Genomic DNA, 13,165 nt, shown 5'->3' with positions numbered 1-13,165 from the left:
GTGAAAAAGTACATTTTATGTATGAGAGACAGCCACTGTTGAAAGGGATTTGCAGAAGTATAGGTATAGTACAGCAAGTATTCCAGTACGACTATATCATAGTATGCATGAAGTCTAGTAATGTGTAAGAAGAACTGGAAAGATAAAAAAGGGCCAAGTTATGAAGATAATTTAACTGCCCAACAGAGGAGTTTATATTTTAATTTACGGTTTATTGAATAGGGAAATAATTAGATATATGCTTTAGGAAAATTTCTTTAGCAGTGTGGGGGGATGTATGGAAATAAGTATATTGGACCAAAATAGGAAGCTTTGGCAGTCATTCAGCTGAAAGGTAATGGAGGCCTGAACTTAAAGTGATATCCATGTAAATGTAGAGAGAAGGGATGAATATAAGAGATGTTATAGAGATAGAAATGTAAAGATTTGGCAACAGATTGAAGATGTTAGGTGGGTAAGAGTGAGAAGTTAAAGATCGCAATGAGGTTTTGAAACTGGTTGCCTTGCATGGATAATAAGTACTCTTATTGACATCAGTGGAGTTTGGAAGTAGAGTTTGCTATAGACTGAAGAAAAGTTTTGTGAGCCATTAGAGTTTTAAAAAATTTTTTTCAAACATTAAATTGCTCTAACTACTACCTTTCATCAAAAGAGTAATAAAAGAAAATTGTGATTTCCCCCCCCCCCTCTCTTTTTGTCAAAGATTTTTATTAAAAAGGTAGGTAGCAAAGCAAATGGAAGGAACTTCAGACAAGGAATCAGGAGGCCTGGATTCAAATCTCAGGTCTTCCCATAGCCTTTTATAGGTCTCAGTCTTCTCATTTGTGTAGAGAGAGAATTGGAGTAGATTATTTTAACAACCCTTCCAACTCAATGAAGTTATGATATCTTATCTGTCCATATCTATATCTTTACATTTATATCTATATATTAACACACACATCATACACACATACCCTCTAATGATCTGTTTAATAACATGGGGTTTGGTAGCTTGGAATAAGGAGACAAAATATATCTAATCAAGAAAAAATTTTCACAAGAATGTAAAATATGAAGGTTTTCTGGAGGCAGCCTTAGTTTCAATTACAATCAATAATTACTCCAAAATACAGCCAGCTGGTAAAAATGCAAACGTTTATTTCTCCTTCCAAAATAGCCCGGTTAGTTGAGGCCTATCTCTCTTCTTGATTCTAAGAGCTCTCTCCGAATGTCTCCAAATCCAAAGGTTTGTCCTTCCAACTCCAGCCAGCCCGGTTAGCTCAGGCCTATCTCTCTGCTTGGTTCCAAGAGATTTTGCAGCTTTGTCCTTGGCTTCTGCCTCTGCTTTCTTCAGCCTCCAGCCAGCACCTAGTTGGAAGATGCAATTTATCTCTCTTGCCTCAAAGATAGGGCTTGTGGGTTCCAAGAGCTCTTTCCGACTCCAAGTAAAACTCTCTCGAGTTCCCAAGAAAAACCCCTTCCAAGAAACCTCTCTTAAGTAACTCCCACAAGAAAACTAACTGAAGCTCCAAGAGCTCCCTGCATATATATGTATATACATATATATGCAGGGAGCTTGGAGCTTCAGATCATATATATATATATATATATATGATCTCCCAAAGGTTAACTCCTCCTTCTGGAGGGAGAGGGATTCTGGATTATCTCCCAGAGTGCTCTCTGGCCCTAAGGGAGGTGTGAATTCAGTGTTTCTTTCTAAACCCTGAACTCTCCCAAATGTGTGAACTCCATTGAGTACTTAGATACTTATGAGCTTTCTAAAGGTATGAACACAAGCATTGTTTCCATCAGTATTAGCAACTTATCACCTTGTAAGGATTTGCTCTAAGGTGTGAACCAACAAGCACTGTATCAATTCTATTGAGTTAACACCAGGATTCTGACATCAACCTTGAGTTTTCATCTTGTTTCAAGTTGAGTTGACACTAGGATTCCAACAGTAAAATATAACCATTTTCTACTGGTGTGTATTGTCATTCAGTTCTTTATAACTATGACAGTTAATATGATTGGGAAGAAATCATGAAAATTTTGTAGCATGGTTAAAAAGAATCCTGAACATCTTTAAGCCTCTAAAGAAATAAAAAACAATTACAATTATTTGCAAAAGTATTATTTGTAACAAAATTAGTCACATCTTTACTGTTCCAAGAAGGCATAGTAAGCATCCAGTCTGGTATCAAAATTTAGCTATCTTAAATTTTTTTTCAGTCTTTGTTCAGAACTACAAAAATTCTTTCAATCCTCTTCTTTCTTCACCTGCTAATTTGATAAATTTATGGAATCTCAAAGTTGGAAGGAACCTCCGAGGTCATCTGGTCCATACTTGAAATAGCAAAACCCAAAGTGTCCTTGGCCATGATCATCTATCTCCCCTTTGCTTGAAGAACTCCAAATATGGGGAATTCACTGTTTTCTGAGGAAGCTCTTCCCACTTTTAGACAACTCTAATCATTAGAAAGTTTTCTTTATGTATCTTCTATTTTTCATTTTCTACTCATTATTATTTGTTATTTTCTTAAATTTAAGATAGCTAAATTTACTTACCAGATTAGATGCTTAATATACCTTCCAAAGAGTGAAGCATTCCTCCTATATAGGCAACCTTTTACACATTTGCACCAAGCCATTATGCTGCCCCTAAACATTCTCTTCTCCCAGTTAAACATTTCCACTGTATTGTTTTTAGGGGCAGCTACATAGTGCAGTGGATAGGACACTGGGACTGAAGTAAAAAAGACTCACCTTTTCAATTTCCAATCTGGCCTCAAACATTTACTAGTTGTATGATACTGGGTAAGTCACCTAACCCTGTTTGCCTCAGTTTCTCATCTGTAAAAATGAGTTGGAAAAGAAAATGGCAAAACATTCTAGTATCTTTGTTATGAAAACCCCAAATGAAGAATTGGACATGAGTGAAATGAGTAAGCAAACAATACAATTTTAAGTATGGTTTTCAGAGGTATAACACCATAAGAGGTTTTCAGTTCCCTTGCCATGCTGCTCACTCTCCTTTTTACATACTCCAGTTAGTTCTTCTCCTTTCTAAAAAGTAATTAATGCTGTGTAAAAATGTAGATTTGTTCTGACCACAGCAGAGAATAGTGGTATTATGTATCACTTTTATTTTTCAAGATATTATTCTTCCTTCTATTACTTCTCCACTGACCCCTTTCTTAACCTATGTGTTTTGTATGAACATAGTGCCAATCTGCCTTTAAATAGACTTGTATTACCATTAGAAAAGAGCAGTACAGATATGATACATGCCTTATAAAATTTAAAAGTAATTCAAAACTAGTCTTCTGACAGCCTTATATCATCACTCATTCTGTGGTTTATTTTTATTTACCTTTTACCATGTTGCATTTCTTTCAGATAATTTGCTCTGGCTTTCTTTGAATAGCTTGCCATTGGACCAATTTAATATGCCTTTTTTAGGGAAACAAACAAACAAACAAAACCCAAAAAACAAAACTCCAAATTGAAAATGTTGTTTGTAATATACTATACTAGTATATTGGTATAATTATATTGCATTATTATCATATATTTGTAACATTTTAATGTACTCTATAAGTCTTATACTAAAATTGCCTAGTTGATATGAAAGGAGAGAAAAACTGGTTCTTTGAAAAGACAGTGCAATTAATAAACATATTATTAACTGACAAAAGAGAGGGAAACCAAATCACCAAGAAAAAATTTTAAAAGAACAAGATTTATTTACAGAAAATGAAAAGAATTTTGAGAATCTACTATTCAAAACTATTGTAGCAAAACAAAGAATTTTTTTTTAAACAAAAGAATTGTTACTTTGACAATATAAAATACCCAAATTACTAAACATGTGAAGCGTGTTGTGGTCCCTTTAAGAAACTATATTTCCTATTGATCTGTCATTCCCTTCAGATTCTCAGCCCCTCCTGACTGAGACATATCCTCCCCAGACAAGTTGTCTTTTCAGAATGCCAGAACCTATGATTCAATTACAAATCCTGGTCAAAAAGCATCCCTTTGAATTCTAATAGAAGATCCGGGCTTGTCCCAGCCCCCGCTGGATCTGAGCCAATTTGGGCTCTCCCAGTCTCACTGGTTCTGATCTGCTCAGGCTGTCCCAATCTCCACAAAGACACCCAATATAATAAACTTGCATCAACCAAAGTCTTTGCAGATGATCCTTGGCAGATCCCTTTGCTGCCAGGACCTTCTGTCCACTGAGAACTGCATTTTCAGTGCAAAACTCCATTTTCTATAGATCTGCCTGCTGGAATAATATTCTTTTTCAGTATTATCCTCTCTTTATCCTCACCTATTTTCCTAACCAGACTTTATGCCTCTCTGTCAGGCTCTGTCAGAATTTCTAACCTAACTTCCCAATCCCCATAATAAACCTATTTTATCAATCTAGGCTTTCAGGTTTGTAAATTCCTTTACAGAGAATCTTTGTGTCGCCAGAAGAGAGTCCCCAAAACTCCTTATCCTTGTGCCAAATCCCAAGGGGGTGCAGGGGAGCCAGACCTCTCCCTTTGGTTCCCTGAACCCTGAACCTGCCACTAGACCTTATCAGTTAACTCCCTGACCACCAGAAACCCTAATCTCATTTTGATTCCTTAAATCTAGACCTTGTCACATGGAATAGAGATCTTAAACAATACAATCCCAGGAAATAACACCAAAAAAGACATTTTTTAATGTCTAAGTTCCAAAGAGGGGAAAAAATCACTTTTCCACATAGATTTATAAGTAAATTCTATTAAACGTTTAAAGAGCAATTAATTCCTGTTTTAATCAAGAGGCTCTCAGAAAATATTCAACAATTTTTTTTTTTAATGAAACAAATACTGATAACAGAAGTTTTGAATAAAGGTCAATGTTTTGATATGGGAGCCACCTGCCAATGGCTGCTGAAGGTCTAACTCAGACCTATAGAATGGATCTCTTCATGTGAGATGATGATGATGATGATGATGATGATGATGATGATGATGATGATGATGATGATGATGATGATGATGATACAAGGAGACTGAGAGGCAGTTACATTGTCTGACCTCTCTCTTTCCTCTGTCCCCAATTTATTTCATTCCCCATTCACAAGCAACACCTGTATCAGTAAAGGCTACCTTGCAATTCTTCAGATGCTATGATCTACAGCTGTAGAGAGGTTCTTGGAGAATTGACCTGCCCCTTCACTTAGGCATGGTCCTTAACAGGTCAAGGAAAAAAAAACTATAGCAACATATCAAAGAGTTATTCATTATTGCCACATTGAAGTTTTGTTAAGGGATAAAAATATGAACAATTACAACAGTTCTCATTATGATATTCGGAATAATAGTCCAAGTCACATAATTATATGAAGATGGATTTTTTAAAAAAGTCTTTGATCAATTTTAATCCTCAGTTATGAAAACAAAACAATTTTAAACATGAGAGTGTCATTTAAAATATGATAAAATGTATATATCTAAAATGAAAGACAAGAATCAGTTTTAAAGGATAAAATTTAAAACTTTTCAGCAAATACAGGGGAAAAACAAGAATATTGAGGAAGAAAGGGATACATTGTAAATTAATGAATTGTAAGAAACAAAAAGCATCTGTAATAAAAGAATAGAAAAGGAGAGGAATTCTTTAATGTCTTTAAAATAACACTGATCCTTCTTTGCATTTCTACTACCTCAATTAAAAAAATTGTTATTGTCAGGAAACTCAAGTCTATTTTAAAGAAAATTTCTTTTTTTCCTAACAAACAAAATAAACTATTTAATAATTCATCAAAACTGTCATCACCCTAGGAAAATATTTCTACCCTATTTTCAACAGGAGAAAAGAAGTAATTCAATATTGGTAGCAGTGGTAAATTTTTAACATATATACTTAGGTGAATGAATCTTTAATTTTTATAGTCTTTCCATACCACATCCCTTATTGATCTTAATATGTTTTTTCTTCCTTTTAATTATATTTGTTATATTACCTTACATATATATGGTTTAAGGTTCTTTTTTGCAAAGGCTTCATTTCTACTAAGCATCTATTTAGGTAAAAGCTATAGTTCAGTCTTCTGTCTTTACTGAGTTCCACTTCTTGCTTAAATTTCAACCCCATTGCTTATTCAATTTGATGACTAACAGAGCTGTTTTCCCCATGTTAATTTTTTTTTCCTTTTGAATGAGATTTATTGGTGTAAGGAAATCCTGGCATAGAAACTCTCTCCATCAATGAAGACTGACAGTTTATTTGTAATTTCTAGTCTTTAAGTTAATTAAAAGTAGAGAGGCTCTCTCAGAGTCACACAGCCAGCATGTGTCAGTAACAGACTTAAATTCTGCTCTTTCTGACTTCAAAGGCAAGCCTGTCTATTCACTAAACTATGAAACCCCTCACCCTAATCTTCTATACTAACTGAGGGAATAGGTAATTTATGGTTTTCATTACTATAGTTCTGTTTTAATGAAAGTTAAGATAAGTTTTTTTTTTATAATCTTTCAGACTAAAATGAAATAAGTAAATGATCCACATGGATCATTATGTAACTAAAAACAAAAAAAATTTCCCTTTCATTTATGTAGGCAACTTGTAGTGAACACCTTTCTGGATTTGTGCCTTACCTATACAAATAGTCTGGAAGAGTTGTTTGGGGACACTTAGAATTTAAGTAACTTGTCTGGTCAAATAGCTAATATAGCGTGAGAGAGGTTCAAGATCAGTTGATCTTTTATATCAAACTGCCTTTTACATTTGTCAGTTGTATTTACCCCAAAAATGGGAAATCCATTCAAATAAATGAAATTACTCTTTTCTGTAGATTTTTTTTGCTATATAAAATGATAATAAAATGTTTCTTACATGCAATTCCAAAATAAACATCTCTGAAAAGAGCAAAACAATTTCTCAGCCAAAAAATTGTTCTTAGAACATTTAAAAGAGATTGTTCACAGTGTCTTTACTGGGCATGTAAAGAGATTATAAAAAAGGGATAATGGTCCACATGTACAGAAATGTTTGTAGCAGTTCTTTTTTGTAGTGGCAAGGAACTAGAAACTGACTGGATGCCCAACAGTTGGGGAATGGCTGTGAATGTTGTGGAATATTATTGTTCTATAAGCAATGATCAGCAGGATCGTCCTGAAGAGACTTACATGAACTGATGCTAAGTGAAGGGAGTAAAACCAAGACAACATTGTACATAGCAACGAGATTATGTGATGAGAATTGTGGGAACTGAATGTGGATCACAGCATAGTATTTTCATCATTTCTGTTGTTTGTTTGTTTTGTTTTCTTTCTCATTTTTCCCTTTTTGATCTGATTTTTCTTGTGCATTGTTATTGTGGAAATATATATAGAAGAATTGCACATATAACATATATTGGATTACTTCTCTCTGGGGGGGTGGCAATAAGAGAGGGAGAAAAATCTGAAACACAAGGTTTTGTAAAGGTGAATGGTAAAAATATATTTGCATATATTTGGAAAAATAAAATACTATTGAAAATAAAAAATAAAAGAGACTTCACAGGAAAAAAATTAGTCTCTAATTCAATTCAACATTTGAGCAAAAAAATTAACAATTTTTTTGGAAATGAGTTCTGTTAATTTCTTTAAAGTAGTACTTATTTGTCTAATTTATGTGCCTTTCAATAGGACGTGAGAAAGGTACTTATTTTCAATCTTTCTATATTCTACAGACATTTATTTATCATATTCTCATGTGTTCATTGTGACTCTAAATTGTTTAAACTTTGTTGTGGCTTTGCCTGCTTGATTTTAAATAGTGTATTTAATAGTGTATAAAACTAATATTTACTGGTTCTATTTCTTTCTTTTTTTTTTTTTTTTTGGCTTCAGGCCTGTGCGCCATTATATCATTGGAGGACTGAACTGAAACAAGAGAGAGAACCTGTTGGAACATGCTTTCTACAAGATGGAACAAAGACTGTTGAGTATGCTCCTTGTCGATCAAGTATGTGAAGAAAATCTTCTCTTATACTTTGCAACAACTTTTTAGAAAGGGATGTAAAATTTATTTTGTGAAAATTTGCATATTTTCTCACAATCAATTTGGTATAAAGATTGTGGCTGAATATGTTTTCCCGTGAGGTCAGAATGTTTGTATATAAATATAATCCTATCATTCTCTGGATTCAGTGGACTAATCTGCCTGGCTTTCTCAAGAAAATCTTAGTTCTTACTCTCTAGAACAGGATTTCTTAAAACTTTTCCACTTGTGAATCCTTTGTGTTCAAGAAATTTTATGTGATCTTGGGGATATAGGTATATAAAATAGGTATACAAATTAAAAATTTGCTGATAAGAAGTCTTAATTTCACACACAACCCCCATTCAATTACACGACCCCATATGGGGTTGTTACCCACAGTTTAAGAAACTGTTCTAGAATAGTAGTTCATATAATTAGGGACCTTGGAATCATATCTGTAATCATCATTATACAGAAAGTCTCATAATTTCAATTTGGCCTTTTATGTTAAATATACCACCACCACATTTCTGGTAGCTAGCATGTTATAATAGTTGGGAGTTCCAGTTTTAGGACTTGAGTACATGCATCTTCCATTGATACTACCTTGTGATGTAACCTTAGTCAAGTCATTTTTAGTGCCCCCAAAGCAACTCTTTGAGGCTATAAATTACAAATGACTTGTAATTCTGCATCTGTGAAGAATATTTTCTGGGCAATAGCCTTGTAAGGTAGTTTAATTAGTAGTACTTGTTTTTACAGAGAAGGAAACCGGCTTGCCCACTGTCACACATGTAAGTCATGTATAGGACTAAGGCTTCTAGGTTCAATTGCAATATTATTCACACTGTGGGACCCTTCTGATACAGTGATCCAAAGGAATATTCAAAGCCCAGCATATATTTTAATAGCAAAATAATAGCTATTGGATGGAATTTTTGTCATTACTTTTCTGATGCTAACATGAAATATGGATTCAATTTATATTCACGTGTAAGAACCTTCTAAGAGGCCCTATGTTGAAGCAGGGAATAGCACTGAGTCTGACATCAGGAAGACCTTACTTCCAATCTGGACTCATATTTATTAGCTATGTATTTTAACTGTAAAATAGGAATAATAATAATAGTACCTTTCCCAGAATTTTTGAGAGGATCAAATGAAATAACAATTGTAGAGAACTTAGCAAAGTTGCTACTACATAGGAAACACTATATAAATGCTAGCTGTCATTATTATTATTGTTCCCCCCAATCTGTTGATCTGCCTTTGTTTCTAAGTTCTTTTTCCAATAGAGAGCAGCTACTCTGCTCAGCTTTTTTAGTGAGGAAGAAACTGGTGTCTTCTTCCATCATTTATCACATTTCCTAAATGTGGTAAAAATGTTACTTTCCTAACTGAGATATCTCAATTAGGAAATCAGAGAAAATATCACAAAATGAATTCTTAAGATTTAAGGTGGATAAATTGTGTTTCAAGGTCAATTTTTTTAAACTTCAGTTTTCAAATTTTAAGTTTTGTGTTCATCTTTCTGGCTCTTTTCTAGTTCTATTTTTTGAAGTGAATATAGGCTATAGAGTTCTTATTTGTAGAGATTTTGGGGGAGGCAACATAGAAAGTTGTTCTTAAAGCCAGAAAGACCTGTGTTCAGGTCCCATCTCTGATAAATACTTGGCTGTCTGATTCTGGGTGGATCTCTTCACTTTTCAGTGAACTAGTTCACTCTCTAGGCCTAGATTTCCTTATCCAGAAATTCTCTATTATTAATGAAATTATAGGTCTGGTCCCTTTCCCAGACCAAATGTTAGATTTAGTCATTGTTCTTTCATTTTATGTTTCGAATCTTCTGGGATTGATAAGTTTAAGGTACAGCAAATCTTTATCCAGAAGTTCATTTCCCACTAACTTCAGAGATTCAGAGTGAATCTGAATTAATATAAAAAGGCCTTTCAGATTGAAAATTAACCAGTCTGTGTTTTAGGGCCATGCTTTTTACTACTTTACAGCCTCTGTTGTAAATTGTTAACAGAATTCCTACAATCTTTATTTCTTGTCTTAAGTTAATAGCATATTAGTAATAGGAAATTAGAAGAACCCTATAGGACCAGGCACATCAATGATTTTGAGGAGGGGCAGCTTATTTAGACACAAGCAAAAAAAAAATGTAAAAAGGAAATATATGAACTTTAAAACATATAGTAATTGGAAGTACTTAACGTAGGAGCAAAAAAATCTATACACCCCAGTTATTCATAAAAGCATCATCATCATCAACATCATCCTATTTGTCATTTGTAATGTATTTTAAAGTCTAAAACTATTTTACCTACAATATTTAATTTGATCCTCATAACAAACCTGTGAAATCAGTACTTATTATTATTCTAGTTTTATGTGAGTTAACTGAGATTGCTGGTTATTAAATGTCTTGCCCATGAAAGCATACCTAATATCAGATTAAAAATTGGAATTATTTTTCCAAATGTATGCAAATATTGTTTTATCACTTACCTTTACAAAACCTTGTGTTTCAGATTTTTCTCCTTCTCTTATCCCCACCCCCCCAGATAGAAGTAATCCAATATATGTTAAACGTGCAATTCTTCTATATATATTTCCACAATTATGCTGCACAAGAAAAATCAAATGAGAAAGAAAACAAAGCAAACAAACAACAACAAAAAAAAAAGATGAAAATACTATGTTGTGAACCACTTTCAGTTCCCACATTCCTCATCACATAATCTTGTTCAGATCTTCCTGATTCCAAGTCCAGTCTTCTGTCCCTTATAGTATTGTTTAATGTTTGAAATATTGATGAATGTTATAAAAAAGTTAAATTATGTTCAGTTTTCTCTGCCTAAGAAGCTAGGGGAGTTTAATAAATTTAAGGAAGATTTCCATCGAAAAGTTAAAAGAAAAATGCTCTAGTGCTGAAACAGAGTAATCTTCAGTTTTCTGGGACATTCTCATATGTACAACATCTGAGTTCTTGATACAACAAAAATGAGTTATCACAACAGATTGTTTATACATGAATGCTTTTTTTTCTTTTTTCATCATGATGATTGATGATAGACTATATTTCAGTTTATACACAAGCATCCATTGCCATGGCCTTATTAGTTCTTTAATATAATGGAGAATGTCAAATCATAGAAAACTTTTCTGGTAATGATCATGCTTCAATTTTGAAAGGGACCAGAGAGGAATGGAGATTTAGTAGAAGGAAATTGCCTAGACTTTCACATGGCCACTGTAGATTCTCAAGGAACATTTGTTGAATGGATGAATGAAAATTACTTTTGAAGGTGATCTTCATATTTCTTTGTCTCCTTTTTTTTAATTGTTGAATATAATGAAGGTAGTCTCTTAAGACAGAATAGTAATGAAGGAAAGCTTTTTTTGAAAAAAAGAAAAAAGTAAAGCCAATTAAGATTTGAGTTTTTGATAGTATATCTAACCTCCAAATTAAAAATGCCACAACTGAAAGTAAATGCAAAACTGTTTTTCTCTGACCTGTATGACTTTAAATGATACATTCCAATAGGACTCAATCCCTGGGCCAAAAGTGGGGACTAATTCTATATTTTCAGGTATAATGAACAAAAGAATTCTAATATGAAGTATAAGAAGAATGTAAGGGGCTCTGGATTCTAATGTGGGTTCTTTTAATGACCACCTATGTGATTTTGGTCAACCTTTTTCCTCTGTGTGGCTAAAATGTAGATTGTTTTGAGGACATTAATATGAATTTAATTAGAAAGATTGGTAGCAGATCATAGAAGTTCAGAAATGCCAGGCATAAAAAATATGTATTATCCTCTAACATAAAAACCAGTTGGATTTCTGAAAGGGGGAATGATGTGATCAGATTGGTGCCTTAGGAAGATTATTTTGTCAACTGTATGGATGAATGATTGAAGAAGGAGAGAATAGAAAGAGGAGCTCACTCCTCACTTTCCCAGACTATATTGATGGCAAAATGAGTGCAAAGAAAGTATTAGATAGAAGAGATGTCTTAGAAGTTTAATCAACAGGATAAGGCAAATTATCAATGGCTAGTGACAAGAGGAAAAGAAAAATTGAAATATGATCTTGAGATTGTGATTCTATGTAACTGAGATATTAGTGAAAACACTAAGAAAGTTTAAAAGAAAAAGATGACAAGTTCAGTTTTAGACAAGTTGAATTTTAGGGGCTGGTGAAATAAAAACTTCAAGCAAGTGGAGCTATTCTCGAATAGAATGGTTTGTCTACTTTGGAATGATTTTTCCCTCTGTAAAGATTAATGTTAAGTTAACACTAAAGGTGCATACGTTGGGGGTATTAGACTATATGGCCTCAGAGACCATTCTGTCAGTAAGCAATTATAGAGAAAGGACTAGAGGTAAGGAGAGGTATGGGTCAGGTATGGATTATCCCCTTCTATATAGATCAGGTTTGGTGATTGAGTTTTGAAATACATTTAAAATATTATTTTTCCAGCTCCATTCTTAAAAACAATTTTTTTCTTTCCTCTAAGCCTTTTCTGATGTATTAGGATTTATTTAGAAATTACCTCATCAGTGTCCTTTGAAGTGGTTGTTCATTTCCTTGATTATTACATTGTGTAGGGACTCAAACATATGTTGATGCCGCTTTAGTGAAATAATAAAGAAAAAAATTGAACATTAATCTTGAGTATAATTCAATTCAGAAAACCTTAATATATATATGCAAAGTTCAAGAATAAAAATAAAATCCTTTAAAATGTTGAAAAATATATACTCTTGTTTAATATGCACCTGCCAAATAATTTGAAAAAGAAAGTGTTGGGTTTTTTTTTTAAGTGCAGATCATAGAAACACTGCCGATTATTGTACAGTTCAATAATCAGGGCAGAATGTGTTCATAAATAGACTAAAATAGTCTCCTGATGCAACTGCAACAAAGGATATACAATGGTTGACTTGAGGTCAGAGCAGAATTCCTTAGAATGATTCACCATGCTTTGGAAACTCAAGAAATCCATGTTTTTCTTAGTTCCTTTGGGTCAGAAAAAAATTTAAATTAGTAATAGTATTATGCTCTTTATTACTAAAATGAATATTAAAAATGAATTAGGAATCTCTGAACATTTAAAAAAAACTTTAGAATATATCTTGAATAAAATACCATATAGTTAAAGTTA

At 33.2% G+C, this 13,165-nt stretch overlaps 1 protein-coding gene across 1 annotated transcript in view; it reads left to right on the top strand.

The window, feature by feature from the left end:
- ITGAV (integrin subunit alpha V) overlaps positions 1 to 13,165 on the top strand; it is a 128,079-nt gene that overhangs the window by 47,193 nt on the left and 67,721 nt on the right. The window contains exon 4 of the mRNA XM_031960349.1: positions 7,860 to 7,974. Coding sequence (XP_031816209.1) covers positions 7,860 to 7,974 — 115 coding nt within the window. The remainder of the gene's footprint in view (positions 1 to 7,859; positions 7,975 to 13,165) is intronic.

Source organism: Sarcophilus harrisii, chromosome 3 (assembly GCF_902635505.1).
Source record: "Sarcophilus harrisii chromosome 3, mSarHar1.11, whole genome shotgun sequence".
Taxonomy (NCBI): Eukaryota; Metazoa; Chordata; class Mammalia; order Dasyuromorphia; family Dasyuridae; genus Sarcophilus; species Sarcophilus harrisii.
This window is presented reverse-complemented; position numbering and strand designations above follow the sequence as displayed.